Here is an 18,177-nt window from a genome sequence, read left to right as displayed (position 1 = left end):
TAGCAAATCTTTATTAGTAAATCTATTATGCCATTAAAATAGCAATGGACCAAAAAGCAAATTTGTTTTCTTTCGTATTGAACATCCATTATGTTTGGAAAATCATTTTACCAGGGCAGGGGTGAAACATATTGTAAACACTGCACCTTATACCCCAAAGTTGACAGGCTAATTTTATCCATAACCAATTCCTAGACCAAATAAAACATTCAGTTTAAGAACTCAAATTGTCATGTGCTCTTTCCCACTAAGAATTGAATGAAAGATCATCTGCACTCAACTTATCTTCACCAGTTGGAACTTTCAGAATATGAAGGTGCCTGGATAAGGTGAAACTGGAGAAGATATTTTCACTAGCATGGGAATCTAGGACCCAAGGGCACAGCCTCACATCCTTTCGAACAGAGATGATGAGGAATTTCTTCAGCTAAAGGGTGGTTAATTTGAGGAACTCATTACCACGAAAGCTGTTGAGGCTAAGTCATTGAGACTAAGATAGTTTCTTGACTGGTGAGGGAGTCAAAGGTTCCAGGGAAAAGGCAGGAGAATGAAGTTGAAAAATACCAGCCATAATTGAATGGTGGAGTAGACTCGCTGGGCCGCATGGCCTAATTCTGCTCCTTATAGTCTTCACAGCTACGTTGGTCTGGTTTTTGAGATAACCTTACTGCTATTTAGAGACAAATCAAAAATTACCCAGCTGAACCTAGGGTGAAATAGCAACCTGGTGTGACAAATTGTACTATACAACATCCTAATATCTTCCATTTGACATGATGATTTTATAACAAAGAGCTTTTCTGCACTTGAGGGAGAAAGGCTATTCTGATGACATTTTAGTTTATGCATTTAAAAAGAATGTACTCAATCAGATCTCTTTTACACTGCTCAGACTACACTGAACAGTATACTGTTAAGATAGAAGGAGTTATAAACCATAACAGAAAATCTACTGTTGTTAGTGAATTCAAGATGACAAAATCACAAAAAATAATTCAATTTCTCTCCAGCCTACATGGTAAATAATGCCCTGACTCTATAGTATTTATTTTTTATTGACTTACTACGAAGTAAGTCAATCCAGTATTTCAATTGAAATGTTTCTCTGTATTACAAATGGCATCTCTCTGTTGCAAAAGGAAAATTGTGCAAGAATTGGAGCATGACAAAACCATAAAATATGCTCCACACAACTTTTTAGCACACACAATGAATGTATTGTTATGGTCTGAGAGTTATGTTTCCAAGACCAAATTTAAAGAGGTGTTCAGAAGAAATTTGTGCCAACAGAAAAACCGAAGCTCACCTATAATCTTCTGTTGTCCCGATTGCAAAACAAAATCGCCTTGTGATTTCTAGAAAAAAATTCTATCCTCCTCCGAAATATTCTTCTGGAATGAGACTCAGCACTTATCTGGGTCAGTGAAAATCCACAGAGATCAGACCAAGAATAGGATCAGTTAATAAAGTTTGCAGTAAAAAAAAACTGCAAGCTCACTTCTGCCTATTGAAGAGCTATAATGTGAAAAGAACCAAACAAGATAACCAAGTTGTTTTCCTAGTCGATTACTTTCTGCCAAGTAGCAGGAACGCTATAACACCTGCATCTGAAGTAAACAGGGAGAAACCACGGGGAAGTGCAAGTGAATAGAAATTGAAAGACAGTGGGTTTGAATCAAGCTCTGATACCCCTTCAGAAATAAGTTTGCTGAGACACCATATAGATTTACAAGAATCATCGCTTGATAGGATATCAGGGCAGGGATCACCCACAGGCCAGCTACCCAGATGTCTACATCTTTTGGAAAAACAGGACATTTTAACATTCATGTCTTTTCAAGTAGATTCATGAGATTCATTTATTAAATAAAAAAAACTGCTACTCTCTGATTAATGCTCACGTTTTTCACTTCAATAGATGACTATTTTAAATAATTAGTTATCTGAATAAATCATAAATAACAATTAGCTTTATCAATCTATATCGATGAATTAGCTGAGCGGAATAGAATATACTCAAGCAAGTAGGTTGTGAAGAGGATGCAAGGAGGACACAAAAACAGAAACATAGCTATGGTAAGTGAGTGCATAAGATCTGGCAAATAGGGTATAAAGTGGACAACTGTGAAATTGCATATTATTTAATGGTCAAAAGGTTGCAGAGCGGAAATGAGGAAATTTGGGTGTCTACTGAATTTAAAATGTCTCCTGTAACTCCAAATATCTCATTGAACTGCAGCATTCATCCAGGAAACAGAAATATAGGCCCTTTACTATAAATACTATTAGCAGAATTATATTTGTGCATTCTACTGCTTTTTGAAAAGGGACTGAAAATCACTCCAGCTAAGAATAATGATTACTTATTTTTGTGTGAAAAAACAATTTCATATTTAGCTTACACAGCAAGATTCACTGATCTCTTGCCAGTCTCTGTGCCAATCTAACTCATTCAGAACCTAACTTCTTACTTAATACAGCAAACCGTTGATTAACCAGCACCTATGGGACCAGGAGTATGCTGGTTTATCAAATATGGGATTGACGAAGAGGTCCACATAAAGATTAGATTCGATTACTTACAGTGTGAAAACAGGCCCTTTGGCCCAACAAGTCCACACCAACCGGCCAAAGCGCAACCCACCCAGACCCATTCCCCTACATTTACCCCTTCACTTAACTCTACGGGTAATTTAGCAAGGGCAATCCACCTACCTGCACATTTTTGGACTGTGGGAGGAAACCCACGCAAACACGGGGAGAACGTGCAAACTCCACACAGTCAGTCACCTGAGGCGGGAATTGAACCCGGGTCTCTGGCGCTGTGAGGCAGCAGTGCTAACCACTGTGCCGCACGTAGTGCAGGGCTTATACATATCACTATTTAGTTACAGCATAAATCACAAACAGTAATGCAACTTCACTTCAAATAAAACTTACTGGCAGATAGCCTTCTCACTTGAACCTTCAATTCACTACTCTGAGATCATGATAATAAAGTAAACTTCCAGTTAATGCATATAATTTTTGCTGGTTTCTTTATCAGAGGTAGTACAATCGGAATATTTAAAAAGGCATCAGGATGGGTGTATGAATAGGAAGGGTTTGGAGAGATGTGGACTGGGTGTTGACAAGTGGGACTAGATTAGGTTGGGATATCTGGTCGGCATGGACAAGTTGGAGCGAAGTGTCTGTTGCTGTGCTGTACATCTCCATGACTCTACAAGATACCGATTAAAACCAAGTTTACTGCACTAGATTTGTTTTCCAAAGTTACCTTTGCCAACACACAATGTCCAACAATCAAAAATACAATGTCACTGCGCTAAACCGCGAATGTACTATCCATTCCAAATCTAACTTTCATTGCTATATGTATAGGTACGCTCTAATTGGTCAATTAGAAAGAGCACACAGTTGCTATATCTCAGTTGGAGCTTTGTGCTGATGCCAATGCTGCCTCAATTCATGCCCAGGATTTCAGCTCTCAATCCTACTTGAGATCTTGACTCCACTTTGGGAAGCCCTGCTCTACAGAACCCATTGATACTCATATTTAATTTTTCTATTGCACCTTCAGGTGCAGAGTCCCAGTGAGGAAACTGTTTTAATTATATACAGATCTACAGAAAAGGTTCCACCGCTGACATTAACAAGCCATTTTCTCATATACCTGTTGTGTGGCACACTACAAAGCAAAGCAATTTCAGAATAATTAACTATGAAAATAAACACTGCCCAAGTTACCTAACAAGTACTATCACTCAGCCGAGTCAAACAATTCTCTCTCCCATTTACAGTCAGCTCATGGTCTACATTCTCCTCTCTTTCCAGCCCCTATCCATCATAGACTCAGAACCATTAAATCAACAGATTTTTCTCCTGTTCAGAAGAATGGAAAATGCTCAGCTATTTTTCTTGCCATCAAAAATTTAAACTGCTGAAAGGACCATCCACTTTTGCAAGCCTTGAACCATAAATATTTCAGCTCAACTCTGCTCAACATACAAAGATCATTTAAAAGCATAAACCACTAAAATGGTTCTTTTTCCCTAATGAAATAAACTGCTCCTTTCCTGGAACATGGAGGTCAACATTAGCACAGAGCCAAAGTAGTCCAATGATTCTTGGAGAAGATTCACTACATATATTTTTCTCTACAATCCATATAGCAACCATTCCAAATGCAGTCAGACAACCTGAACAAAAAGATGCTCAACTAACAGCCCACAGTTGTCTGGCACAAGGTTGTCATTAACATACCCTTTAAGCAGCTAACACGTGGTTGCACAGAAACCCAGCTTTCGCAGGGTGCTCTCAAGTTGTTCCCTTTGAGATAACTCAAGCATAGCAATGCAAAAGAAACTAAACAGTGTACATTAAAAGGCCCACGATATGAACATTGAAAATATTTATGGGGGACACTGATAGGAATTATTAACTTCTAGGGACAGACTAACTACTGCTTCCTGTTTCACTGGAGTTCAAGCCATCAAGATACACAAGGGATATACTGTAGTCTTAAAGCAATGCGGACAAGAATGCAGACGATTGAACAGTAGCATAAAAGGCCCAATGTAAATAGGCAGACACAGAAAAGGGACAATTCAGATGATTCAAATAAATACAGTAGGAGAGATATCAAACAGCACGGAAGATTAAGAATGGAAAACATTAACAAATAATAAATAACATGTTTCAGTGCTTTGCAGGAGCAAAGAACAAAGAAATTATCATCACTAGATTTGAATTTTGGCATGGTGCTTTTGGATGATTTTGCTAAGGAACAGCATACAGGAAGAACTGATGAGGTCAAAGAGACGGTGGTATTTTCTTGGCAGTGCAGTGAAGGCAAAAAGTTCCAATCATACATGATCTACTGACATTAATAGTTAAATGTCCAGACCTGGTTGCTTTTTGAATCCGAATTTAGGTTAAGGCCATTAAGATATGCCTAAATGCATGATATGAACTAGCTGAGGCACCGAGCAAGCTCTTTGCTGATGCAATCAATTATCTGATTTTTTTTTAAATTCACAGAATGAGGGTGTCACTGGCTAGGCTAGCATTTATTACCCATCCATAATTGCCCAGAGGGCAGTTGAGAGACAACCATATTGTTATGGGTCTGGAGTGACGTGTAAGTCAGACCAAGTAAGAATGTCAGTCTCCTTCCTTAAAGGACATCCGTAAATGAGATGGGTTTTTCCAACATTCAACAATGGATTCATGATCATTAGACTTTTAACCACAATTCTTTTCTTTTAACTGGACTCAAATTCTACCATCTACCCTGGCAGGATTGGATCTCGGGACATCAGAACATTACAAGGGTGTCTGGATGAACAGCAGAGCAATAACGCCACCAGGCCCTTAATTTGCAGTCTTGGCTATTACTGTTGTGCAACATAAACAGCGTGCCATAGGTGGTGATAAAGCTAAAAGAACTGGTTACTTAAGACAACAATTTATGATTTTCACACTTTAAAAAGCAGACCGGTCACCAAATTAAGATGATTCCCTACAGTATGGAAACAGGCCCTTCCGCCCAACAAGTCCACACAGACTCTCTGAAGAGTAACCCCTACAGTTACCGCTGAATAACGCACCTAACACTATAGGCAATGTAGCATGGCCAATTCACCTGACCTGCACATTCTTTGGATTGTGGGAGGAAACTGGAGCACCGGAGATGTGCAAACTCCACACACAGCCACCGGAGACTGGAGTCAAACTCTGGTCCCTTGCACTGTGAGGCACCACTGAGGCACTGTGCCTCCTAAAAGGTTCCCCCCAAAAATAAGACAACCACAGCTCATAACTCATTTATAACACTGCACACAAGCTGCTCAAAACATTTCCGTTTAAATCAATTTATAACTGAAGATGGATCTTATTCAATTTTCCTGGTTATTGCAAACAAATTTCATTTTAGTGACATTTGACAATAGTTATATTGATTTTATACTTGATTCGCTATCCCCTCAAAAACAATACACCATAATATTTAAACATGAAAATTCAAGTACATGATATCACTTCAGATAACCATTCTTGATTTAATCATTTAATAAACAATTTTAATAAACATACACTACCTCTAGAAGAAATGCTGCATGGTTTGGTCCCACCACACACTGCTTAATTGTGGCCTGTTCCAAAACATTCAGAGGCGGGTGACTGGAAAGAAATTACAAAGTCACTCAAGATGTAAAATGCTGTACAAAAAGTTTAAAATTTGTTGTTCTAATTTCCATTTCTGAAGCCTATTTGGACAATGTTTTTCGTCAACAAACTGGAGACCTAGCCCCAAACCTTCAATTTAGCTTAATACCGACCCAAAAGCAAATCTCCTGTCCTCAAGAGAAATATCTGGCTTCATAAGGCAGCCCTGCAAACTTGCACTCATGAAGACTGAAAAATCCTAAGTGCAGATCTAAAGATTTATTTTTACAATTCTACGTTGGATTTCAAACACACTGCATTATTCCTAAATGTGTAATTTAAACTGTCAACTGCTGTGACCTAAATTCATTTATCCAGATTTAACATGCAAAATAACAAACATCCATATTAAAGCAGCAGCTCCCTTTTCATTCTTGCATAATGATATGGCACAGCCAGCATCTGTTGTCCATCCTGAATTGCTTGGCATGTAATTTCAGAGTTGAGTGTGTGTGTTGTTGGAAATGCAGAGCAGGTCAGGCAGCATTCGAAGAGCAGGAAAATCAACGTTTTAGGCTGAAGCCCTTCATCAGGAATGCTGGAGGTCAGAGTTGAGAGTGTGCTGCTGGAAAAGCACAGCAGGTCAGGCAGAATTCACTGCCTCCATGTCATTTCAGAGGAAAGTCAAATACATTGCTGTGGAAACGGATAACATTTAGGCCAGACCAGATAAAGACAGTAGATTTCCTGACAGTAGATTTCCTGACAGTAGATTTCCTGACAGTAGATTTCCTGACAGTAGATTTCCTGACAGTAGATTTCCTGACAGTAGATTTCCTGACAGTAGATTTCCTGACAGTAGACAGCAGCAATGACAATTTCACACCCACTGAGACACAAGCTTTCAATTCCAGATTGATTTGTTGAATTTAGATTCTGCTGCTATGATGGAATTTGAATCCATGTTTCCAGAATATTATCCTGGATATTATCCCTATATTGTGAAATTTTAGTAAACTATTATCGATTATCTGTGAAGATAAAACAGAATTAGCGTTTCAAGTTCAGTGGCCTTGAAACATTATACTTCTAATTTGCACCGAGCTCACAAAAGCACTGCAATAGGTCCCAGACAGAAATGTTGGCCAGAGAAGTGTGTGTTAAAGTGGGAGGCAGCTGGAAGTCTGGGATCATTTTTGTAGATGGAAGTCCAGTCTGCGTTTCATCTCTCCAATGTAAAGGAGACCACATCATAAGCAGCACTAACCGTAAACAAGATTGAGTGAAGTGTGAGTAAATCATTGCTTCAAAAGGAAGTTGTGACTGAAGCCTTAGATAGTGAAGAGGGAGGCCATAAACAAGCAGGTCTAATCTTCAGCAATTGTGCAGGAAGATGCCATGTCCACATAGGCATGTGTTGGGAGTACAGGACAAGTGGACCAGTGGCTCCTGGAGGAAATAGTCCCTGCTGACAAGGGAAGGCAATGAAATCTGTCTGGTGAGGGCATACCACTGGAGCTGGCAGAAATAATGGCTTATAACCCTCGATGTTTCCAGGTGAAGCAGCAATTTACCTGCACTTCACTCAATCTAGTCCACTTCTTCACTATTCACACTGGTCTCCCCTTAATTGGGGAGATGAAACAGAGACTGGGTGACCACTTTGTGGAACAGATACATTCTGCTGCAAAAAGTGACTGAGTTCTAGTTGCCTGCCAACTCAACACCACCCTAGTCTTGGTCCAACATTTCCATCTCAGACCTGTAGTGCTCCAGTGAAACTCAGTGCAAGTTGAAAGAATAGCATCTCATTTTCCATTTACGGACCCTGCAGCCTTCAGGACACAAGATTAAGTTCACTAATTTTAGAACCCGAACACCACCTTCCCCGAGCTTTACCCACTTGCCACACCAGGCCATCGATGACATGGGCTGCTTTCAGTACAGCCAAACTATTTTCATCTAGTTATGGTTCTCATTATCAGTTTTTCTTTCTCCCTGACATGTCTCCCCAACTGTTCATTCTGTGTCTCTGGTTCCAGCTCTGCCACATACACCCACTGTCTTCAACATACATACCATCTTTTCTGAGATGCTATCAGCTCCAAAGGAGGGTCACTGGGCTTGAAACATGAACTCTGCTTTCTTTCCACAGGTACTGCTAGCCCCGAGTTTCACCAGAATTTGTTTTTGTTTCAGACTTAGACTCTCTCCAGGTTTTTGTTTTGTTAAACGAACAATTATGCTTTACTTCAAAAGCAATTCACTGTCACAGGGCATTAGTGCATGGAAGCAAATCAGTTTAGCTTTAATGCAATACACTATAACAAATTTTGTCACAAATGAGAGAAGTCTATACAAATAAATCATTATGAATAGGGAAGATGCTGGTGTAGCGGGAACGTCAGTGGTCTAATAATTTAGTGGCCCACCCTAATGTTCAAACCTCACCAGACAGCAAGAGGAATTTGAATTCAATCAATAAATCTACAATATACTGCCAAGTCTGAGTATTGGTAACACAAAGCCATCAATTTTTACTCTGCTAAAGGAGAATCAACTGATTAATAAATTATTCTGTACTTGCCAATTAAAGTTCATTTCTAAGGTTCCTCAGAATTGTGGCTGGTGATAAGGTTAATACGATATATATAAAAAAATTCAATAAAGTAATTAGTTCATTCCTAAAAACGCATTAAAGAGGAACCTCGGTTATCCAAAGGACATGAGTGAGCAGTATTGCGTTCGGTTAATTGTATTCCAGATAATCAATGCCAGATAACAGTTTAGCCAAGCAACAGGACCTTGCGATCTTGCCAGAAAATCAGATAGGTGGACAATCGAACGCCAGAGGACCAAAATGTATCAGGCCAGATGATTTATCAGTTGCAGGATTCGGGAGCTTGTGGTTACCAGTTTGGTCCTGAGCAAAAGAGCTTGCAGCAAATATTTGAAGAGTTGCTCCAGTTCAAACTTTATGAGCTAGCTGTTGAACAAAAGATGTGAGGCATTAGGGATGGATATATTACAGGCAAGCTGTGTGGGAAATCATGTCTCTCAAATTTGATTGAGTTTTTTGAAAAAGTAACAAAGAGGATTGATGAGGGCAGATGTGATCTATATGGACTTCAGTAAAGCATTCGACGAGGTTCTCTATGGGAGACTGGTGAGCAAGAATAGATCTCCTGGAATAAGGAAGAACTCAACATTTAGATACAGAACTGGCTCAAAAAGGTAGAAGGCAGAAGGTTGTTTTTCAGACTAGAGGCCTGTGACCAGTGGAGTGCCGCATGGATAGGTGCTGGGTCTACTACTTTTCATCATTTATATACATGATCTGGATGAGAGCCTAAGAGGTATAGTTAGCAAGTTTGCAGGTGACACCAAAATTGGTGGTGTAGTAGACAGCGAAGGAAGTTAGCTTAAATTACAACAGGATCTTGACCAGATGGGCCAAATGTGCTGAGAAGTGGCAGATGGAGTTTAATTCAGATAAATGCGAGGTGCTGCATTTTGGGAGGGCAAATCTTAGCAGGACTTATACACTTAATGGTAAGGGCCGAGGGAGGGTTGCTGAACAAAGAAACCTTGGAGTGCAGGTTCGTAGCTCCTTGAAAGGGGAGTCACAGGTAGAAAGGATAGTGAGGAAGGTGTTTGCAAGCTTTCCTTTATTGGCGAGAGTATTGAGTACAGGAGTTGGGATGTCATGTTGCAGCTGTACAGGACATTGGTTAGACCACTGTTGGAATATTGCGTGCAATTCTGGTCTCCTTCCTATCGGAGATATGTTGTGAAACATGAAATGGTTCAGAAAAGATTTACAAGGATGTTGCCAGGGTTGGAGGATTTGAACTAGAGGGAGAGGTTGAACAGGCTAAGGCTGTTATCCCTGGAGTGTCAGAGGCTGAGGGGTGATGTTATAGAGGTTTATAAAAACATGAGTTGCATGGATAGGAAAAATACAGTCTTTTCCCTGGGAGGGGAGAGTCCAGAACTAGAAGGCATAGGTTTAGGGTGTGTAGGGAAAGATATAAAAGAGACCTAAGGGTCAGCTTTTTCATGCAGAGGGTGGTACGTGTATAGAATGAACTACCAGAGGAAGTGGTGGCGGCTGGTACAATTGCAACATTTAAGAGGCATTTGTTTGGGTATATGAATAGGAAGGGTTTAGAGGGATATGGGCCAGGTGCTGGCAGGCGGGCCTAGATTAGATTGGGATATCTGGTCAGCGTCGACGAATTGGACCGAATGTGTCTGTTTCTGTGCTGTACATCGCTATGACTCTAAAGAGATAGATAGATCCATTAAAGATAGTGAAATCAAGTGTAATGGATATTGATTGTGAATGATCAGCCATGATCATAATGAATGGTGGCGCTGGCTCGAAGGGCCAAATCACCTACTCCTGCACCTATTGTAAGTTTGCTCAGAGCTGGAAGGTTCATTTTCAGACGTTTCATCACCATAGTAGATAACATCATCAGTGAGACTCCAGTGAAGCACTGGTGTTATGTCCCGCTTTCTATTTGTGTCTTTGTCTCAAGGTAGGCGATATCATTTCTGGTTCTTTTTCTCAGAGGATGGTAGATGGGGTCTAAATCGATGGATTTATTGATGGAGTTCCTGTTAGAATACCAGGCCTCTAGGAATTCCCGTGCGTGTCTCTGTTGGCCTGTCCTAGGATGGATGTGTTGTCCCAGTCAAAGTGGTGTCCTTCTTTGTCTGTTTGTAAGGATACTAGTGATAGTGGGTCATGTCTTTTGATGGCTAGGTGGTGTTCATGTATCCTGATGACTAGTTTGCTACCTGTTTGTCTAATGTAGTGTTTGTTATGGTCCTGGCGTGGTATTTTGGAAATGACATTCGTTTTGTTGGTTGTTTGTATAGGTCCTTAAGGTTGATCAGCCGCTATTTAAGTGTCTTGGTAGGTGTTGGGTTATCACGACGCCAAGGCGTCCGAGTAGTCTGGTAGCCATTTCAGACCTGTCTTTAGTGTTTGATAATGTGGTTAGAGTTTCTGGCACGTTGTGTCTGTTTGTTTGGGTTTGTTGCTGAGAAATCAGCTGATGATATTTATTGGGTACACATCCTTCTTGAATACGCTGTATTTTTCTAATGCTATTCGGGGTTCCTGGGTGCTGCAGTGTGTTGTGGCCCATTGAAATAATGTCCTGTTGCAGATCTGTGGGTGTTGGGATGATTGCCTCTGTAGCCATCAAAAGATATGACCCACTATCACTAGTATCCTTACAAACAGGCAGAGGAGGACACCACTTCGACTGGGACAACACAACCATCGAAGGACAGGCAAACAGACACGCACGGGAATTCCTAGAGGCCTGGCATTCTAACCAGAACTCCGTCAATAAACCCAAGGATTTAGACCCCATCTACCATCCTGAGAGAAAAGAACTGGAAGTGATATCACCCACCTTAAGAAACCAAGACACAAACAGAAAGCAGGACATAACATTAGGGCTTCACCAGAGGTTCACTAAGGATGTCTTCTGGTTAGGCCACTGTTGGAATATTGCATGCAATTCTGGTCCCCTTCCTATCAGAAAGATGTTGTGAAATTTGAAAGGGTTCAGAAAAGATTTAAAAGGATGTTGCCACATTTGGAAGATTTGAGCTACAGGGAGAGGCTGAACAGGCTGGGGCTGTTTTCCCTGGAGCTTCGGAGGCTGAGGGATGACTTTATAGAGATTTACAAAATTATGTGGGGCATGGATAGGATAAATAGACATGGTATTTTCCCTGGGGTTGGGGAATCCAGAACTAGAGGGCATAGGTTTAGGATGAGAGGGGAAAGATATAAGAGAGACCTAAGGGGCAACCTTTTCACGCAGAGGGTGGTATGTGTGTGGAATGAGCTGCCAGAGGAAGTGGTGGAGGCTGGTACAGTTGCAACATTTAAGAGGCATTTGGATGGGTATATGATTAGGAAGGATTTGGAGGGAAATGGGTCAGATGCTGGCAAGTGGGACTAGACTGGATTGGGATATCTGGTCAGCATGGATGGGTTGGACCGAATGCTCTGTTTCCATGCTGTACATCTCTATGACTCTATGACCCAGTATGGTGACGAAAAATCTGAAAACCTTACAGCTCAGTGAGTAAACTTGCAACCTGAACATCAACCTCAGCTACAAATCTTCTCAAAAATCACAAATGGCTAAAGTTACCTGGATTATTTATGCAAAAAATGCAAATTAACCTGCATACAGAGATTGGGGAAGATAAGTAAACTGACCATGGCACCATATTACTACCCCACCTTGAGCAGGTTCCTGCAAGGAAGAATGTTGCGCAAGTAGACAATCAGTACAATAAAAGATGGTTGTCACTGTTCTCTAGAAATGTTAACCTGATGATGCATTGCTTGTCACTTGCCAGGATTAGAAACACCAGCACAGGGCTGGAGAGGAACTCAGTGGGACAGGGAGGATCTAGCCATCATGGCCTATGTCGATAAGCAGAACAAACAAAAAGATTCTATACAGTCAGTATGAGGAGCTAGGCACCAAAGTAGAATGTGTGGGCAAGTATTATAAACCATTGTCAATTATAACAAAAATCCATCTGGTTCAATCATTTCCTTTAGGGAAGGAAACTGCCATCATTACCATATCTGACCTACGTGTGACTCCAGACCCATAACAACATGATTAACTCTTCACCACCCTCTAGGTAATTTGAAATGGAGCCAACAACATCCATGTGCCGTGAATGAAAAAACAACCTGAAAGGCCGTAAACTCTGCACGTGGATCAGGTGCTTAGGCAAAGTGGCACGGGACAAATCAGATTAGGCAGGTAAATATGAGCCTCTGATGAAGCCCTGATGTTATGTCCCACTTTCTGTTTGTGTCTTGGTCTCTTAAGGTGGGTGATATCGTTTCCGGTTCTTTTTCTCAAAGTATGGTAGATGGGGTCTAAATCAACGGGTTTATTGATGGAGTTCTGGTTAGAACGCCAAACCTCTAGGAATTCCAGTACGTGTCTGTTTACCTGTCCTTGGATGGATGTGTTGTCCCAGTCAAAGTGGTGTCCTTCTTTGCCTGTTTGTAACGATACTAATGATAGTGGGATTTCTATCATGAGGATTTCTATCATGAGGACTTCTTCCACACAAACCATGGAGTGGCTGTTATTCTTATCAATTTCCTATTATGGAATCAGACAGGATTTCTAAATGAATACTGGGGGCAAGGGATCAAATTTGCGAAAGCATGGTAAACTAAAAAGCAAAGCAAAGGTCAAAGAGAGAAACTAATACAAAGAAATGATAAATAATCTGGATGGAACAGATTGACAGCATGAATCCAACCAACAGAAAAGACTAGATACTACAGAGAGCAAAATGGTCAAAATAGAGACACTGCATCGGCATGCACTCAGCAGTCAAAACAAAATGGATGAACTGAGTGTGCGAGTGGAATGGCTTATGATCTGGTAGCCATTACAGAGACATAGCTGCAAGATGTCATGGATTGGAATCCGAACCTTGACGGCCACAGGAACGTAAGAAAAGATTGCAGGGGTAGCTTCATTAGTTAACGATGGTATAGAGAGTGTAAAGGAAACCAAGATGTGAAAGATTTGGGTAGAAATGAGGAATGAAAAATGCAAGAAGTCACTTGTCAGAATAATACACAGACACCCTCACGTAAACTACATGAAGTAGTATGGAATTAAGTCAGAAGTAATAGAAGTAAGATGCAGATATTTATGATTATAATTGAGAATATACACAAAAATTCACTCAAAAAAAGGAAGAAAAAATTTCAAATGACAGACTAACCATCTATGGCTAACTAGAAATATTAAACATAGCATCAAACTTAAAGAAAAGGATATTATGTGCAGAGGTCAGAAGACCTGAGATAATGTAAAAATAAAGAATGACCCAAAACATGATCAGAGTAAAGAAAAGGCTAGCTGGAAATAGTGGACTGAAAAGTGGGAAGTAACATTTATGCAGCACAAATGCAAGGCAATGACCATTTCTAACAAGAGAATCCAGCCACTGTCCCTTGACATTCAGTGGTATTGCCATTACCAAATACCCCACTTTCAGCAACTGGGGTTGACCATTGACCAGAAACTGAACTAGACTGGTCATATAAGTACAGTGGCTACAGGAGCAAGTAATTCATCCCCTGACTACTAAAAAGCAGTTTATCACCAACAAGACACAAGGCGTATGATAGAACACTAAACTAAAATTACTGCAATTGCTGGAAATCTTGAACAAAAATAAACTGCTGGAAAAATTAAGGTATTACAGCATGGATCACTGGACTTGAATGTCAACTCTTTTCTCTCCGCAGCTACTGCCAGACCAGCTTAATTTTGTACTCCCCACTTGCCCAAATGAGTGCAGGTCCAAAAATACTCAAAGCTTGACAAAATGCAGTCCACTTTACTGTCATCACGCCCACACCACCAATGCTCAGTAGCAGCATTTAAGTACCAAGTACAAGATGTACTGCAGAAATTTAAAGATCTTTAGACAGCATCTTCCAAGCTCCCCTCCAAACCATTCACCATCCTGACTTGAAAGTCTATCATTCTTTCAATGTTGCTTGTTCAAAAGTTTGGAATTCCCTCCTTCATGGCAGACAGATGGCAGCAGTTCAAGGTGTAAACATATCATCTTCAAGGCCAAGTAGGGCCAGGCAATAAATGTTGGCCTGCCCATCAATGCCAATGTCTCATGAGCCAAAGATTCAAAGGGCAGAGCAGGTTTAAAAGGTTGAATTTTATACTCCTGCTCCTAGCTCTGATGTTTACAAAGTAAATACTGGTTCTTTAGCATTATTAGTTCTCCAGCCTGACTTTGTAAATAAGGAAATAGCAGGTGAATTGAACATTTTCCACTACAATGGATAGAAGTAACAGTGATAGATCATGAAATGGGAGGGTGGTGGGGGGTGTGGAGGAATGACTCAAGCAAAATCACAGTGATATCAAAGATATTGTTGAAGCTGTGGATTGGCGTGTTTCTGGATCTTGATGGACTGCATCCTAGATTCCTGAGAATGACAAATGAGAAATTTGATATATTGATTTTAATTTTCCAGAAGTCCCATAGAGGATGCTCCCTTTAAAATGGATGATGGCTTATATAACTCCTTTACTCAACAGTGGAAGGAGATAAGGCACAAAACTACAGGTCAGTTAGCATAACATCTTTCACAACATTAGAGCTATTAATGAAGTTATACAGGGAAGTTGGATAAGTTCAAAGTAAACAGGAAAAGACAACCTTGCTGTCTGAATGGGCAACCATGCTTGACCAATCTATGGGAGTTCTGAGATGGTAAGATGAGATGAGAAACAGGCCCTTCGACCCAACAAGTCCATACTGACCCTCCGAAGAGTAAACCACGCAGACCCATTCCGCCAAAATTTACCCCTGACGAATGCACCTAACACTATGGGCAATTTAGCATGGCCAATTCATCTGATTTGCACATCTATGGATTGTGGGGAGGAAACCGGAGCACCCAGAAGAAGCCCATGCAGACTTGGGGGGGAAATGTGGAAACTCGATACAGACAGTTACCCAAGGCAGGAATCGAACCGGGATCCCTTGTGCTGTGAGGCAACAGTGGCTAACCATTCAGCCACTGTGCTGCAGATAAGAGAAACTAGTGGATAGACCGTGCTTAGATTTTCAGGAAGTATTTATCAAGGTGCCACATCAAAACTAATTGTGGAAATAAAAGCTCAAAATATGGTGAGTAGCACATTGGCATGGAAAGAAGACTGGTAGATCAGTAGCATGTCTCAACTCCTGTTCCAAGAGGCCTGGGTTCAAGTCACAGCTGCTCCAGAGATACGTAAAAATATCTCTTAACAGGTTGATTAGAAAAAAAATAGGTTAAATAAAGAAATAATCTTCGAAGAGAAAGTGAGGTCTGCAGATGCTGGAGATCAGAGCTGAAAATGTGTTGCTGGAAAAGCGCAGCAGGTCAGGCAGCATCCAAGGAACAGGAAATTTGACGTTCCGGGCATAAGCCCTTCTTCAGGGCATTCCTGAAGAAGGGCTTATGCCCGAAACGTCAAATCTCCTGTTCCTTGGATGCTGCCTGACCTGCTGCGCTTTTCCAGCAACACATTTTCAGCTCTAAATAAAGAAATTGGCACAGTGGTTAGCACTGCTGCCTCACAGCGCCTGAAGACCCGGGTTCAATTCCCGCCTCAGGCGACTGACTGTGTGGAGTTTGCACGTTCTCCCCGTGTCTGCGTGGGTTTCCTCCGGGTGCTCCGGTTTCCTCCCACAGTCCAAAGATGTGCGGGTCAGGTGAATTGGCCATGCTAAATTGCCCATAGTGTTAGGTAAGGGGTAATGTAGGGGTATGGGTGGGTTTCGCTTCGGCGGGTCGGTGTGGACTTGTTGGGCCGAAGGGCCTGTTTCCACACTGTAAGTCTAATCTAATCTAAAAAAATAACACTGGTTCAGCAACAGGAAGCAGAGAGTAGGCATAAACGGGCCTTTTCCAGTTTCGCAAGATACAACAAGCGAAATCTAAGTGAAAACCATCACAGCCTATCCAATCTTTCCTCACAGCTCAAACCTTCCAACAAAGGCTGCATCCTGGAAAATCTCTTCAGTGCCATCACATCACATCCGATAATGTGGTGACAAGAACTGCAGCTGTGACCTAACTAGCATTTTAAGGGTTCTACCACTTTCCAGAGTTCTACCACTCACAGTGCTTGTCCGAGGTACTCATCACTCCATCTTCACTCTCCCACTACACATCCTCATGTGTACGCATTTCCCCTCCTGCTGCTTCACTCTGTCCACCCTGCCTCCCATGATTCCCACTCATCCTTACTCTCCCCTACTACCATGCATCTCCAACCCCACATGCTGTCTGCAAGTTTCATAAACTGAACTATTCCCACTTGCCTACATTTAGCCCATTTCCCTCTAAATCTTTCCTATATGTACCTTTCCAAATGTTTTTTAATATTGTAATTACACCCACTCTATCACTTCCTCTGGCAACTCACTCCATAAATGCACCATCTTCTATGGAAAAAGTTGCCCCACAGATCAGTCTTAAATCTTCCTTGTCTCACCTTAAAACTATGTTCTCTAGTTGAAGAGTCCCCAAAGCTGGGGAGAAAAAAAACCTTGGCTTATCTAAGCCCCTCAATTTTATAAATCTCTAAGATCATGCCTCAGCTTCTTTACGTTCCAAAGGAAAAAGTTTCATCCTATCTAGCCTCTCCTTAAGAACTCAAACTTTCCAGTTTCAAACTTCTTTGCAAATTGTTTTCATCCTTTCCAGCTTAGTAACATCCTTCCAATAACATGGTAACTAGAACTGCACACAGTAATCTAAACATGGCCTTACTAATAGTCTTGTGCGACTACAATATGACTTCTCAACTCCTGTGGTCAATGCTTTGACAGATGAAGACAGCCAAATACCTTTTTCACTACCCTGTCTACTTGTGATGCCACTTGTACCGCTCTCTGTTTAATACTCACTAGGGACCCATCATTAACTATGCAAGTCCTGCCTTGATTTCTCTTGCCACAAACTAACCATGCCTGCCATGTTCTCATCCAAACCATTTATATAAATGATGAACAGTGAACCCAGTACAGATCCTTACTGCACATCACTGCTTAGACCTCCAGTTTATATAACAACCCTCTACCACACTGTCTGTCACCCAATGTCAAGCCAAATTTGTATCCAGTTGGCTAGCTCTCTCCCATGTGATCTAAGTGCTGCAGTAGTGTCACTGAATTAGTAATCTAATGTGTAGAGGGGAAAGAGTCACAACACAGCAGTTGGTTGAAATGTTAAAGGGCTAATTTGTTCTGCTGACATGTAAGAAATTGAATGCCCCGGGTGTGTGGGTTTCTCTGTTTTGCAAGTAGGATGCGACAACCTAACCATAGGCTATAAATGCTGCAGTTTGATGGGATGGGCCCGATCACGCACTGTATTGAGGGATTAGATTATTTCCAAAAACATTGTTT

At 41.1% G+C, this 18,177-nt stretch overlaps 1 protein-coding gene across 9 annotated transcripts in view; it reads right to left on the bottom strand.

Moving 5' to 3' along the window:
* The window catches only part of ubr5 (ubiquitin protein ligase E3 component n-recognin 5), a 159,276-nt gene that overhangs the window by 120,448 nt on the left and 20,651 nt on the right, over positions 1-18,177 (bottom strand). For all 9 annotated transcript variants that reach the window (XM_060823253.1, XM_060823254.1, XM_060823257.1 and 6 more), the window contains exon 3: positions 6,099-6,180. In XM_060823253.1, coding sequence (XP_060679236.1) covers positions 6,099-6,180 — 82 coding nt within the window. The remainder of the gene's footprint in view (positions 1-6,098; positions 6,181-18,177) is intronic.

This window comes from Hemiscyllium ocellatum, chromosome 4 (assembly GCF_020745735.1).
Source record: "Hemiscyllium ocellatum isolate sHemOce1 chromosome 4, sHemOce1.pat.X.cur, whole genome shotgun sequence".
Classification (NCBI taxonomy): domain Eukaryota; kingdom Metazoa; phylum Chordata; class Chondrichthyes; order Orectolobiformes; family Hemiscylliidae; genus Hemiscyllium; species Hemiscyllium ocellatum.
Note: the sequence above shows the minus strand (reverse complement) of the source record. Positions and strands in the feature narration are given on the sequence as shown.